The 15,687-nt window shown below is 37.4% G+C and overlaps 1 protein-coding gene across 2 annotated transcripts in view; it reads left to right on the top strand.

Moving 5' to 3' along the window:
- LOC133521278 (transmembrane protein 132E) overlaps positions 1-15,687 on the top strand; it is a 127,455-nt gene that overhangs the window by 94,556 nt on the left and 17,212 nt on the right. For both annotated transcript variants that reach the window (XM_061856149.1, XM_061856150.1), the window contains exons 3-5: positions 6,956-7,099; positions 9,128-9,395; positions 14,739-14,882. In XM_061856149.1, coding sequence (XP_061712133.1) covers positions 6,956-7,099; positions 9,128-9,395; positions 14,739-14,882 — 556 coding nt within the window. The remainder of the gene's footprint in view (positions 1-6,955; positions 7,100-9,127; positions 9,396-14,738; positions 14,883-15,687) is intronic.

Genomic DNA, 15,687 nt, shown 5'->3' with positions numbered 1-15,687 from the left:
AACGCTTTGTATTCCAACATTCCGACTACAGTAAGAATATGAATTTTAATTATGACTACTATCGGGTCTAACGGGCAAAACATGCAACTAGGTACATAATTAGGTAAAAGTACGAGTAGGCTAGGTAGGCAGGAGAATAGTTACAAAATGTAATAATTACGTTTTGAATGCCCAGTTTTAATTATCGTGGATATATAAGTCTACGAGTAGGACAATAGCGGCATAAGTTATTTAGAATCACTTAACTTGTCAAAGATCCTAAGGGGGCCTAGCCAAGATGGCAATCGGACATCGCCAAACACTGCACGAAGAGAAAAAATGTATCGGGGTGACAGATGCTTCGAAAAGTCACGTGACTATTTTATTTTCGATTGGCGTTTTCTACTGACGATTGTCATTTGCCTCAACGTTATATGTAGCATAAGCTGAATCTGATTAATATCGCGTGGTTATTAGGTCATATAAAAGACATAAAATGAAAATTATTCAAGTTATTTATCTACTACCTTAATGTATGTAGTATAGTCTACTTTAGCCACTTGTAGTTTGTGCAAGCGTATGAAATAAATATATTAAAAAAAAATTATACCACGACGGTGGCAAACAAGCATACAGCCCGCCTGATGGTAAGCAGTCACCGCAGCCTATGGACGCCTGCAACTCCAGATGTATTACATGCGCGTTGCCGACCCTTTCTTGAAGAACCCCCATACTGTAGATTTGTTAAGGGTACTTCGTTAATGAGTAATTTTGTAATATTACGCGCAAAGCAATATTTAAAAGTTAAGATTTCTTAGTCCAAAATAATCTGATTGCAACGGTTACCCACGAAGGCAACGAACATCATTGCTACCTAATATATACACAGTGGACACCAACATAACTTTTAGAGGGAAATAATTCTTTCTCTGTCTTCTTCCTCGTATTGTCCCGGCATTTTGCCACGGCTCATAGGAGCCTGGGGTCCGCTAGGCAACTAATCCCGAGAATTGGCGTAAGCGCTACTTCTTAGGAAAGCGACTACCATCTGACCTCCCAACCCAGAGGGTAAACTAGGCCTTATTGGGATTAGTCCGGTTTCCTCACGATGTTTTCCTTCGCCGAAAAGTGACTGGTAAATATCGAATGATATATCGTACGTACGAAAAACTCATAGGTACGAGCCGGGGTTTGAACCCGCGACCTCCGGATTGAAACTATTGAAAGACGCACGCTCTTACCACTAGGATAAAAGAAATTAACACATACAAAACAATGGTCAGTAATGGTACCTAAGTAAAAGAATAAGCGTTCAAATGGAATAAGCTTTTCTTGAAATAACTAATACAAAAAATGATAAAAAGATGAAACCTTTCTAAAGTCTGATAAGTTCCCAAGCGGCTTAGTTATCAGAGATTGCTTGTCGGAAACTTTGCCGTTTGATATGTTAAGCAGCTTCGTTCTTCGGTAACTATTGAACTACATTTATTTATTCGAATTTAAGAGACAATCTCTTGTCGGTGTACATCCTTCTAGTTTTTTATTCTAAGTGCAACTCTCTTCTACCTCCTCAATGTCTGTATTTTCCTTTGTTTGATCTAAGTATATAAATAAGAGAATAAGTTAAGCACGAAGTTGGATCTAACGAATAAAAAAATTCTCACTAGAACTATCTTGGATCTACAGGTTAGATCTATAGAGAATGAATTTTATTCTCCGACTTCCACAACGCCCTTCGATCTTACTCTCCAATTTTCATTTTAAATTTTCTTTGCCTTTTAGAAAATTACTTAAACCTATCTATTAGACTTATATACCCTCAATATTATATACACTCCTAAATTTCATGATTTGTAATACCTATTGTCTTTTTTCAATTTCTTGAAGCGCGAAGTTAAGTTAGAATAATATATTATTATTAGTTTACTTAAAAAAGGTTTTATTTAAAATGCGAAATGTTACCTTAAAGTAAAATTAATTTAATACAAAACACTGAGCAAAGGCGTGTCGGACGCCGCAAAATGGAGGGTTTCGTACCGTCATACAAAAAACCGAGGGTAGGTACATTACAACCAAAAGGGCATATCTTAGTGGCACTTCCTTTTTTTTATTAAAACAAGAATTTTGGTGAAAATAGATGGGGTTCAATATATTTATTGTTCAAAGCATGAATTAAATTTTATCACCCCCAAGAGTTAGAGAGTATCTTCCATATTTTTCTTAGACTTTCGGAGCGATTTTTTCTAAAATTATTGGCTTGATTGTAGCACAATCAATCAACTGTGATATTCGCAAAGAAAAGGTGAATAGAAGGCTCCCCCTAAAAATTTTAGAAATTTTACTATTAAACTAAGTAGCGGTACAGTGGTGGCACACGGCACACACTTCTGTTTGAAATTGTATTGCCGTGCTCCTTACAGTTACTGAGTAAAATGACTGTGACATAATGACAGACCTGATGAAACTTTCAGAGTTCCGATTTTACCATCCCGGGTACAACCCTGAAACCATCCCGTATAAAACAAAATTTAACTATCATTTTAACCCTTTATAAGGCAGAGGAAATATATTTTCCACCTAATTTTGAACTTTATTTCAAAGCGATAGGATTCAATTTTGCATGATTTCTGACACCCTTATGCCTTAGGGTTAAGTTAAATGATACTGTTAGCAATAGCTAAATATATTAATGATATCTATTTGCTATAAGCACAAATGCAATTATTTATTAAATTCATGCGTCTCCTCGTTTTGCATGATAGCTTTTCATTTACACATGAAGTATTCTAATAAAATTAAATTAACATGATACATTGTGGCGCGTGCGGTACGAGTATGGGACCATAGCCGGCCCCCAACGAAAGAACATGATACTGATGTCCCATGTAGTAAGTAAAACAGTTACTTTACAGGAGCGCTAAATAGTGATCTTTGGGTAAAAGCGTGATCACTTAAATTATTTACAAGAGCAATATAAATAAATTAAATCAACTATTAACGTTAATGCACACCTATCAACTTTATGCAAGCATGTGTACCTACCTCTAACTTCAATGTTCATGTTGATTATCACCTACTGTTACTGTTACTGTTACTGTGGGCTTGCACAGTTTCACTTTGATTATTACTTTGTTTAATAAATTATATTTGTATATTATTTTGCACCCAACGGATAACTGTTATTGGCCTAATACTATGTAAAAATACGTATGTAAATTGTATATCTACGGCTGTTGTTGTCCTGAATACCAATAAAATAAAATAAAATAAAAAAATATTTCGCGCTGATACTGAAAGTAACTAGGCAGCTATTTACGCTTTTATCAGGTTTTTACGCACGATAATCGACTTTTAACTCAAAATATTCTTCTTGTAAACAATGTGTTATGCTAATTATTAAAGCAATTTATTGATGCAATCCATATGCAATCATTATTTCTCAAAAAATATATTTTTGTTAAGATAGGAAGCGTTGGTAGCCTAGCGGTAAGAGCGTGCAAATTTAAATCCGGAGGTCGCGGATCAATCCCCGGCTCGTACCTATGGGTTTTTTATATATGAATTATCATTTGATAATTACCAGTCACTTTTTAGTGAAGGAAAACATCGTGAGGAAACCTACTTTAGTTGGGGTTGGAAGGTCAGATGGCAGTCGCTTTCTTAAAAATTAGTGCCTACGTCAATTCTTGGGATTAGTCCCAGTTCAATCCAAGCGGATCCCAGGCTCCTATGAGCCGTGGCAATAAGCCGGGATAAACGCTAGGAAGAAGAGAGTATTATTGTTAAGATGTCAGATTTAATCATAATAATGTTAAATTACAAGAAATACACAAAAATGTAACCTAGGGAATTCATGAAATAAATTATAAATATCAATAAAACAACAACAAAAATAGTAAGTATCTACATTCAAATTTCAATATTACTAGGTATTAAAAAAATTATGAAAATGGAAAGTGATTTATTTCAGACACAATGGAAAAGGTAAAAATATATATCGGTACTATCGGTAGGTACTTTTTTGTCTCCATACCAAATACAGTAAATACACTCTCTTCGGCCTGTACAAAGGTGACTCGCTCTTTCCCAGTTATATAGGTTTAAGATATTAAAACTACCTTATTCATTAATCTTCATACTTTCTTTGCTTTGAAAGTATTTCAATACTTGTCATTGAGTAATAAATATTAAATAAATATTATTAAATATTATAGGACATTTTGGTTGGAATAAAAGTTTCACAAGTTAATATTTATTTTGTTACATAATGACCAGATATTTATTTACATTCTGCATCTGTGTTGTATTACTGCATGATAATTTTACAAAACACTAAAATTAAATCAGCTCGCGTATGCAGTGGTGCAAGCTCCCGCGGCCGGGCCAACGCTAAATGTTATTTAGTACTGCACCAAGCAATTCGGGGTAATCTAAGCGCTGAACTTTCATATAAGATGATATTCAGGAATATACTCGTAGGTACTACATTTTTTTTTGTTCGTTTGTATAAATAATGATCATCTAAGGAGGCTGTCAGGATGTTAAGTTTAGTTCAAAAGCACGAAACCTTTTGGATTAAACTGTTTGGAAAGGGTTAGTACCTACCGATCTTCTTATATTTAACGACCTATCTGGCCTAGTAAGCCTGCCTAAGAAGCTGATGCTCCAGGGTTCAAATCCTGGTAAGGTCATTTATTCGGGTGATGATATTTTGTTCCTGAGTCATGGGTGTTTTCTATGTATTTAAATATTTATATATCGTTGTCTAAGTACCCACAATACAAGCATTGTTGAGCTTACTGTGCTGTGGGGCTTAGTCAATTTTTGTAATTATGTCCTATAATATTTATTTATTATGTATACAAAATTTCGTTCTCGTATGTCATCCTTTTCTTTTGTAAAATATTTACGTTTAACGATCAACGATCGTCATACAGGAGTACGTCCCCAGATATACCTTTTAGCTACTAATAGAAATATTTGAAAAAATTTACGGTTTTCACAGTCTACCTATCAGATTCTGCTTACCTCAACATGATTGTTACTAAGCCGTACCACAGAAGCCTTAGTTGCTAAACCCGCAACGTGTATACTGCAGTTGCTGTTACTCGATCGGTCGGCGTAAATATTTTACTCATGTTGCTTTGAAAAATACTTAATTTTATTTCTTACCAACCTTTTATACTTAAAACCACAATAAATGTAACTAAGCTTCAATATTCTGTATGATTATTTATTATATCCACTAGAGGAATTTCTTCAAGTCCTAATTTCTAACCAATTAAAATGTCGGTATGTACGTCAGTAAATATTGTTTTCTGCTAACTTCTTAAGAAAATTGGAAGGTCATGAGTTATGAGTACCTATCTGGGATCTTGCTAGAGGGTCCATAATACTCGTAGGGGAATCTCAGCGGCGCAAGTACGCTCTGCGCACCATCTGCTGTAACTCCGTACATCTGTGCCAAGTTTGAGTTACGAGCGGCGAGCACAGGACTAAAGCTTTTCGCCTAAATGGAAATTTATACCGCACCGGCTTAGGCAGCCTAGGTGCCGAATTTATATCTTTATGTATCACGTTTACTAAAACTTATTGAAGAACGAGAAATATACGCGACGGAGAAGGCTTATGCGCTAATAGGATAAATTTTGGTATAATTCGCGAATCCCAAATATCAATCTTATTGTTTACCTACTGGCTTCAGGTAAGCATTTGACTCGGATAAACCAATGTAAATATTTTTTTTGATAAGGTAACTGATAATTGTAACCGATCTTGTGGTTGAATTGAATACTGGTTTATCAGGCTTGTATTATCTGAAATTTATCTCCTTTCGTATAGGACATGATCGTACAAGCTTCTTACTAACACCTGACGTCCATTCAGAGTGGTCCGGTTTAGAACTATCTATGAGTAATATCCACTAGGTATAGAGATATGTGTCGATATTGAAGAGAGCGATTAATATTGAATAGGATTTAGGAAGGGTCTAGAACGGTCGTATATTTCGTCGGGTCGAGTTACGTAATTCTTAGTGAATATCTCAATCATCTCAAATTGTTTTATACGTGTTAAATATTAATTTGAGTTTAAATGAGCAGTTAAAAAGGGCATAGGACATAGCCCTTTGTTGACCTTTCAGCTGAGCGCTTTCTCGCCAGCTTTGTAAGCAATGTTCATATAAATTTCCTCTGCCTAGTGCCAAATGGTGTGTTTTAGGTACGCAACAAAAACTCGACAGCTGGGGCGCTCACGAGTTATAAAAAGTTAGAAAACTATTTGTTGCATTGGCATTGCAGTCCAGGGTGGCAATACCGCCAGCCTTCTGGCACGCTATTGTCTGTCGCCGAGATAGAACTCAATTCCTTTTTGTGAATAAAGTATTTCATTTTATTTTTAGGTTTTACTAAAAACGCTTTTCGTTAAATTTTCTATCGAGTACAGTGTTCAGTGTCAGTATCAATATTAGCGGATGGAATAACGTTTGTGAAGTATCTGCCACCGACTCTGCCCCTCCCCAACTGTTGATGCTGACTGTATTTATCCTGAAACCATTCATTGGTCTGCCACTTATCTCAGGCAGATGGTAAAGAAGATGCTCATGGATTTTCTAGTTTAAGGAAGCTGATGTTTATGTTACTATAGTTTATATATTAAATTTTTACATACCGAGTTAAAAACATAATTGCAGGTAGGCCTTTACCCAGCAATATCGACTCGTAATAGTCTGTAACTTTGAGTAGTGACATGTACGAGTAGGTGTGTACATGATATACCTACAGCAGCGCATGTTGTCTTCAGAGTGATTACACAAAACAGCGTGTTCGATAGAAACTCGAATATACCACAAATATGCTGAATATAAACACAGATGCTGTGGCCAATGATGAAGTAAATTGTAATTTATTTTTATTGCGTATATTTTAGTATTAGTTAAACTAAGTTGATTGATTCTGACAGTGTATTTGAATTTTAGAATGAAAGTGAAGTCGGGCCTTCGGCTGATCAGCGTGAACGCAGCGAACTCGCGCTGGGCGGTGACGGCCGAGGTCAAGCCGCGCGCCGCCACGGTCACCGCCACGCGCCTCGAGCTGCCCCTCAACGACGACAACGGGCAAACGTGAGCTCTTTATAATTGTAGAATAAAGTGAAGTCGGGCCTGCGGCTGATCAGCGTGAAAGCAGCGAGCTGGCGCTGGGCGGTGACGGCCGAGATCAAGTCGCGCTCCACCACGGTCGCCGCCACGCGCCTCTAGCTGCTCCTCAACGACGACAACATACAAACGTTAGCTCTTTATTACGTACTTAATTAATGGCTCACTCTCGCTAACTAAGTGCAAAATTGAAGTAAAAACTAAGATTGAGTAGAGAGATGAACTAGGGAAACTTGACTTCTTTTTAATACATATAGAGCGTCTTTACGATAGTATAGTACAGTAACAGTATTTTTAGTATCAATTACGTAGGCAGTTATACTACGCCGTTAATCTCACCATTAACCATTAAACAGCTGTTGGAAAATTATAGCGAAATATAATTAACACATTTGATATATTCATTAAATCATTTAACACCCATAAAGGTCCGTAATTCTGGGTGTTAAAGAATATGCCGGTTTTTCCATCTCACTGATTGAAATATATCATAAATAAAAATAATGACGTAATTCACAGTATTAATACGATGTATGTAACAGACATATTTATTTTGCATTGCAAGTTGTGTTTACAAGGATTTCTCTCCAACAGTGCCACCGTTTATTGCTTTAACAAACATCAAAAGTATCAACGGTCAGTTTTATTTGCAACATTTTCTACAAATTAATTTGCTCGGCCGAGTTGGCACGCAGTTTGCAGTAGCTGCCCGGTAATATCATTATAAGAAGTGTAAGTAAACCTCATAAACACTAGTCAGCGATAGGACAGAAACGCGATCGCAATCTCAATGCGGTGTGCACCAACGACACCAACGTGCACCTCGGCCCGACTGGACTGCAGGACGGATTTAAAGGATCCAATTCCATTTCTATTTTCTCAACCCTACTTTCGAGCTTTCCGCGATCCTATTATAAGTAAATAGGTCAACTGCTGCGACAAAACTTGGCGATTCGCTGGAATAACGGCTTCAATTATTTAGCGTAAAATATTGCCCACGGCCGTGCTTGCGTGACTAGCCTATTTTCTAATGAAAATAGGCACCAATGTTTTATTTGCAAAATTTCTAAATCTTAACTCGCAAAAAATATATAATGAATCGTTAACAAAAATAAATTCTTTACAATTTAATTTTACTGAATTAAATCCATTACAAATAAAAGACCGATTTTAGGTACACAGGTTTTATGTACGAGTTTCGTGCAAAATGTTAATAGATATATATTTCTTATTCAGTAGGTATTCCGCAATAAAATAAAGCCGCGTTCTCATTTCACCAGTAGGATTTGTTCACAATTTCGTTCACGACTAGGCGTGTAAGGTTGCATTCGCCGAGTAGTAAATCTGCCTGGCGGTTGCCGCGTTTTGCAGCTTAATGAAACTTGGCGTCACGACTTTTCAACTTATTATTGCTTGTAGCGTTGAGTTTCCGCTAGAAACCTTGTTCTACAGATATATGAAAGTTTTTACGACTTTCGCGACCACTCCTAGGTACGCTTAGAAATTACTAAACAAGTGCAATAATAACTAAGAGAAACAAGTTGATGCGGTGTTGAAAATAAAGCTTATTATCCATAAAGCGGACTAATTTAATGATAGTACTGCATAGTACATTTCATACGTGTTAAGATAACATTTGACACGATCTATGCTTAATCACTGTATGGTTATATCTAGCTAGAACTACCTTTTTTATATACTACGTAGGTGGCAAACAAGCATATGGCTTGTCTGATGGTAAGCGGTCACCGTACCTATGGACACCTACAACTCCAGAGGTGCGTGTTTTCTGACCCTGACACCCCACCCCGCACCCTCGCCGACGTTCTACCAATTGTTAATTTTCCTCTCTGCAAATCTGCAAATCTCCGCGGACCAGCCAGTTCTTCTGGTAATCCATTTTCGTTTATTGATTTTTTTCAACTAACTGATATTGTGTGTTGCCATCTACGCTTGCTCGACAAATTCAAATCAACGTTTTGTTTGTTTTAACAGAAAAGAAGAAGACTTAAGCGGTCCAGCGGGTCCCGGTTGGGAGGAAGTCCTAACCTGGCTCGTGGAAGTTGGAGCCGAAGGTGAAGGTGATGCGGAAGGCTCGGAGGGCGACTCGGGTCGAGGCACGGCGAGGCTCAACTGGTCTGCCAAGTTGTCAGCTTCGCCTGTGCCCACCACGGCCAGCGAGGAGCCGCCTCATGAGCACAGGGTTATTACGAGGCTTGATATTGAAAAGGATGATATACAAGCAGTTCTGCCAATTTCCAAGGTAAGTTTCATACCATAAATCCAGTGAAACTCACCTACCTACGCACGTACCTACCTTCTGAGTAGGTAACGCTCCTGCCGAAAGAATCCCAAGAAGTCTGCAATGTGACTACTCAAGACGAAAGGAGACGACCGCCCCGAGCGCCTTTCCATACAAACGTAGTCCCCATTTTCCTCTCTGGATATTAACATTTTTGAAAATGTTTTTACACTGTTTGATATGTTTTAATCATGGCTATGCCCGACCAATTCCTTTTTTTTTGAATTTTTTCTATATTATAAGATTTATAAGACTTAGGAGCATTTAAAAATTTGTATGAAACCTGATTTTTGCTCCTAACTTTTATCATAGCTATGACTAAAATACATAAAATTCAGTAAAAATATTTTCCTTAATGTCAATATCCAGGAAGGAAAATGAGGACTACTTTTGTATGGAGAATTGATCGTCCCCTTACCTCTTAAGTTGGTCTGTGTCCACGGCTTACAAACGACTCTATGAAAGTATCGAACTTGTGAATATGTCGTATCAGCAGCTTAAGTACGAGTAATTGAACTAAATAAATTTATAAAATAACGGCAAATAAAAGTATAAGTTAGAATGAATGATGGGTTAAATTATTTATCATTGGAATTAGTTTAGGGTAGTGTTCAGTCTGGTTTCAAACTATACGTTTTCAATTATGATAGTTCTTTACTCTGGCACTAGAATTCGTATAAAAACATTTCCCCAAACACTCGCCCGTATTGTCGTTAGGTGAAGTGTCCCAAATTAGCAATTTATTGAGCGGTCCACTACCGTCATAAATTAGCCGCAACGTATTTTCTTCGTAATTAATGAAACGAAGGGAGCTCCTTTTATTGCTATAACGACATCTTTATCGAGTTTCATAGGCTTTTGGCGAGTCCTTGCGGCCGGCGCCGGCTTGCTTTTATGTACGAAATTGCTCAAAAAAAGGTTAGTAAACCCTCCGAAGATTGGTCGTCTCAGATTATTCTTATAATATTATTTCTTGGGAAGAATCTCTAAAGCACGTTATCGTAACAAATCCTAGATATTAACATTTAATGGTGCGCTGTTAGTATGAATGAAGTGGCCTAATGGGAGCTTTATCGCGTGGTAATGGAGGCTAAGGAAAGCACGCTCACTCGGGAGTCTCGCGCCATTGGTACTTACGTACTTGGAGCTCGAGTCCGCTAATGCCAACGAATTTTGGATAAGCTCTGACATTATCGCGTACGTTTATAGTACATTACTATAGAGGACGGGAAACGAAGGGTTGCAGGCCAAGTAGATATAGACGGCCGAGCGTAGCGAGGTCGGCTAGGGATACGCGGCCGGCAACCCCGTTTCTCGCCGACATTTGTATAGTGCTTTTCTCAAACTTGCAATGAAATAATAATAAAAAAAATAGGATGATGATGATAATGATGATTGTTTCATGTTCTAATGTGATAGGTTATTCAGTGCGTCGGGTTCCCAAGGGAAACGAAAATTTGATTATTTTAGCGCTACGACGCACGGTTTAGTAGATACAGCGCTTTAAAAATTTGTGCATGACTGAAAAAAAAACCGTTACAGGACTGCATCTCCTAAACCGTACGTCGTAGCGCAAAAATAATCAAATATTCGTTCCCCTTTGAAGCCCTGAACTAATATTTAACAAACACAAAAAAGAAAAAAATAACCAAAAAAGACAAATAAAAAGCATAATGGCAGAATTTTGCTTATAGGTTTTTTAAGGTTGAATGCCAAAACGTGCCATAATTTGACGTTTAAAAACAAAAGAAGGTTGCCTTACAGGCCTAGGTGTGTAAGGCTGTATGAAATTCCTTTACATATCATCGTCACTCATCTTACCTGATATGTGGTATTTCCGGACCTTTTTTTTTTATACTACGTCGGTGGCAAACAAGCATACGGCCTGCCTGATGGTAAGCAGTCTCCGTAGCCTATGTACGCTTGAACGCTAATTTGAAGTAAGTCATTTCAACATTTCAAATAGTTTTTTCTCAAACATGTATGTTTGAGAAAAAACTATTTTTACTACAGCAGAAGGGAGGATACACATTTGCTCTTCGTTGCTGTAGAACTCGATATTCTTAATTCTATACAAGATTGTACATCCAATTTCTTTACATAGATTGTTATAAACTTGTGCATGTATCACTAGTAATATTCATGGACTTTAACGACTCTCACTTCACAGAAAATGTACTTACCCTCTTATCCCTTCTTAGGGATATAACTCGGGAGAGAAACTCCACTTAATTCGATATTTCGCCTGTTTTAGTTATCTTCTTTTTTTTTCATCAAATGCCATCGCATTCCAAGAACTTGATAAACATTTATACCTTATATGAATCGACACCACGTGTAGACATCATTTAAATAGGTACGAGTATATCGCATATTAATAGTCACAACAGATCTCTATCTCACGGTAACATCGCTGAAAAGACAAGCTGTTGTAACTCAATTTGCATAGGGCTCAGTGTGCGGTCTCGTCTTAATGAAGTTAGAGAATAATATTTATTAAGCAATTACCCGGGTTACCCGAGTTCTGAGCCTCGGGCCTGTAAGCATTGGCTTTATGTTCCAATAGATGTAGGCGAGGCGAGGCTTCTCCTCTGACGAACCTGCTTTACTACAGTAGTGGCTGTACTTGGAGTACGGCGTTTATGGTGAAAAATGGACACCTTAGCCTTCAGTTATCTGCAACAGTTACCATTAAGGTGTTAATTACACATTGTCAACATGCCAATCCTTAATAAGGTATATAATTATAAGCACTCAATGCAAAATCAGGAACCAACGCGAAACCTTACATTAAAACTTAGTCTATCTAAGTGTTTCACTTATTAATACAAGAGCTACCTAATATACTTAAGTCTGAATTTCTTATTTTGTTTCGGGAGACCAGGCCATCCGCCCTTAAAACTTTTATCCCAATATTACCTCAAACATCCACAGTTTTAAATTCCAGCGTTAAATATTAGCCATTATATTATCTATGGTCAAGGTACGGCGCATTTATTCTTCCGAATCTTAAAGTCACCGTTACGCAAAATGGTCTAACTCGAACACTCTCCTACGCTCCTAGGCTTTGGCAATAACTACCTGCCCACTGACGGACAATCAACGCCCCCCGACTCTCTACCTAACTGCCCAGATGATTAAACTAATTGAACTACATGAATGATTAAGTGCACACTGCCATTATTGTTCCGTGTAATGTAATTACGCCGAGTTGTTGAATGAACTTGTTGGAAGAGAACGCCATTATCTATGTAACGATACCTTACTATTGTTACTGTTGTAATAAAGATAATGATTGATTGTTTGCTTGTAGGTATGGGTTTAATAGGAGGCCCAAAGCGAAGCAAAATGACTCATACGTTTATGCAAACAACCTCCGCGGTTCCAAAGTAAAAGCGGATTTGGCCGCGGATCTTATAAGATAATATATTATAGGAAACTTAATTTACTCCATTTGTGCCATTTCGCTAAGAGACAAGACAAACTGAGATAGACAGTAAATTTCGTACTGGGTTTAAATAACAAAACAACACACCAACTGATCCTAGCTACTCTAGCGAAGAGCACGGCAAACACTCACCGTTGTAAACTCGCGTCGCAATTCGGACAACGATATAAGTAGCTGTTGTGTCGAATAGGATAAAAGGGTCTAAAGAACGGTCTAAGACAACGGTCCATACGCCAAGTAAATAGAAGCCTTCAGGCGGCTTCAATAAGTCGTTCAGAACACCGACCATTCTATAAGTGCGTAATCCATATATAATCTCATCTTCCCTCTTAGTCTCAATCACTTACGCAAGTGATTAATGCCAACGCCAAATTATGGTAATAGATTCCAAACGAACCTTTAGGTATCTATAATAATGTACCATGAGAAAAACGCTAGGTTGGGCGAATGATAATGGTTGATTCGTAATTACTCATATCTACATACAAGATAAGGGATGCATTTATGAAATTAATGAATAGAACCTGTATGGCTTAAACTTAATTAACTTGGCCGGACTTGGTTAAGCTTAGATATAACACTGAAAGGACTTCTATTCATCCCAGACCCCATTGATGCAGCGCCAAATGGATTAACAAAGGACGAAGATATTGAAGACGGCTGCGGATTCTGATTAGTTCGCCTCTGATTAATGTATTGCATGTCCATACAATTCCAAAGTACAATAAAGACTGGGCTAGCTCGTTTGTTTTTACATTTATCATGTTACTTTTACACGGTTCGGATTCGGGTATCAATAAGGTAGTTTCACTAACTTGTTTAAAAAAAAATCATAATTGTGTCTCAAAATTTATTACCTGTTACATGTAATAAATTTTGAGACAAAATTTATTACCTATCAAATTTTAGGTCTCAAAGTGGTAAATTTTGGTGGGTTGGGAGTCGATCAAGGTTATCTTTCTAAAAGCCACTCCAAGGGAATCTACAGGCTTTTAAGCTAGGATTGTTATCAAAATGGTTCGTTTTTATTTTATTTAGTAATGTTGCCTGGGCTATTTTGTACCTATTCGTGGTACTAATTAGAAGACACTAATTCGGTATTACCTAAGGGCGTCTCTTTTCTTATTATTTATTACTATAGTTTTTTTCTAACATCCCCTGATTATTCTTGTTACACCCATTACTATAGTCTGTAACTAGGATCCTCTTAACTGGTTTCATAATAGCACCAAAAAGTACAAAATACATCTCGTGCTATTTTCTCACGTTGTCAACCAACAACAATTATCCTGACTGGTTTAACGTAAGTAATTGGATAATCACACCAAACAGGATACAAGGCTCTTTGACAATGTAACTAGCCAACAAACCATAGCTGTTAAATGTACTGTGTCCATTTTGTAAGGACGGGAAATGCAATCGGTTAAACCACAAGTTAATTGCTACTTACCTATCCATTTCAACATTGTGTCCAATACAAGTTTTTGTACCATCTCATTGTAGTGTGAAGTCAACCCGTATCTCAAGAGATTCGCATACAGAATATCTGCTTATCTAGGATGATATAAAGCTAGTCACAAGTAAATAGTTATAGATACATATTAAATATGTAATATAGAAATCATAAAATACTGGCAAATAAAAATTCGTACTCATCCTAGCGGGATTAATATCTTTTGGACCAGGGCCGCTAACTTTGTACACAGGGCACTATAAGTAAGTACCTTATTATTCAAAAAATATGTTTACGGTCAGTATCGAAGTTAATAAATTAGTAAATTTGATTTAATCCTAACATAAGTACAAACTAAAACCTTCAATGTCCTATCATATAACCATGTTTTATTTTGTTGCAGAACTGGGAGGTGTTGAACACGGCCGTCCTAACCGGGCGTCAAGTGTCCCAAGCCATGAAGGTGTTAATAGTATCTCAGGCCGGCCAGGTCGCTGACGTCACGCTACAAAGCTCTTGCCATTCTGAAGACGAGAGCGTACTAAAGGTGAGTTCACAGACACATCTACAACTGGAAGGAGCTGAACAGTGAACACGGCCGTTCTAACCGGGCATCAAGTATCCCAAGCCATGAAGGTATTGATCGTATCGCAGGCCGGCCAGGTCGCCGACGTCACGCTACGAAGCTCTTGCCATTCTGAAGACGAAAGCGTACCTACTAAAGGTGAGAACACAGACATATAACCACCTCTATTAAAACGCTCTTAATTTGTCAAACGTTTTGTTCATCGTGCTAATAAAAGCATATAGCTTTTTCCAACTCCCAACCACAGTTTAGTAATTGAAGTTAGCTCCACTATTTCCGACGCTTAATGAACAGTTGACTGTATTTTCTCACTTGTCGGTTTTTAGGGTTCCGTAGCCAAATGGCAAAAAACGGAACCCTTATAGATTCGTCATGTCCGTCTGTCTGTCCGATTCTGTCACAGCCACTTTTTTCCGAAACTATAAAAGCTATACTGTTCAAACTTGGTAAGTAGATGTATTCTATGAACCGCATTATGATGTTTACACAAAAATAGAAAAAAAACAATAAATTTTGGGGGTTCCCCATACTTAGAACTGAAACTCAAAAAATCTTTTTTTCATCAAACCCATACGTGTGGGGTATCTATGGATAGGTCTTTAAAAATGATATTGAGGTTTCTAATATAATTTTTTTCTAAACTGAATAGTTTGCGCGAGAGACACTTCCAAAGTGGTAAAAAGTGTGTACCCCTTCCCCCCCCCCCCCCCCCGTAACTTCTAAAATAACAGAATGAAAAATCTAAAAAAAATATATTATATACATT

Source organism: Cydia pomonella, chromosome 9 (genome assembly GCF_033807575.1).
Source record: "Cydia pomonella isolate Wapato2018A chromosome 9, ilCydPomo1, whole genome shotgun sequence".
Classification (NCBI taxonomy): Eukaryota; Metazoa; Arthropoda; class Insecta; order Lepidoptera; family Tortricidae; genus Cydia; species Cydia pomonella.
Note: the sequence above shows the minus strand (reverse complement) of the source record. Positions and strands in the feature narration are given on the sequence as shown.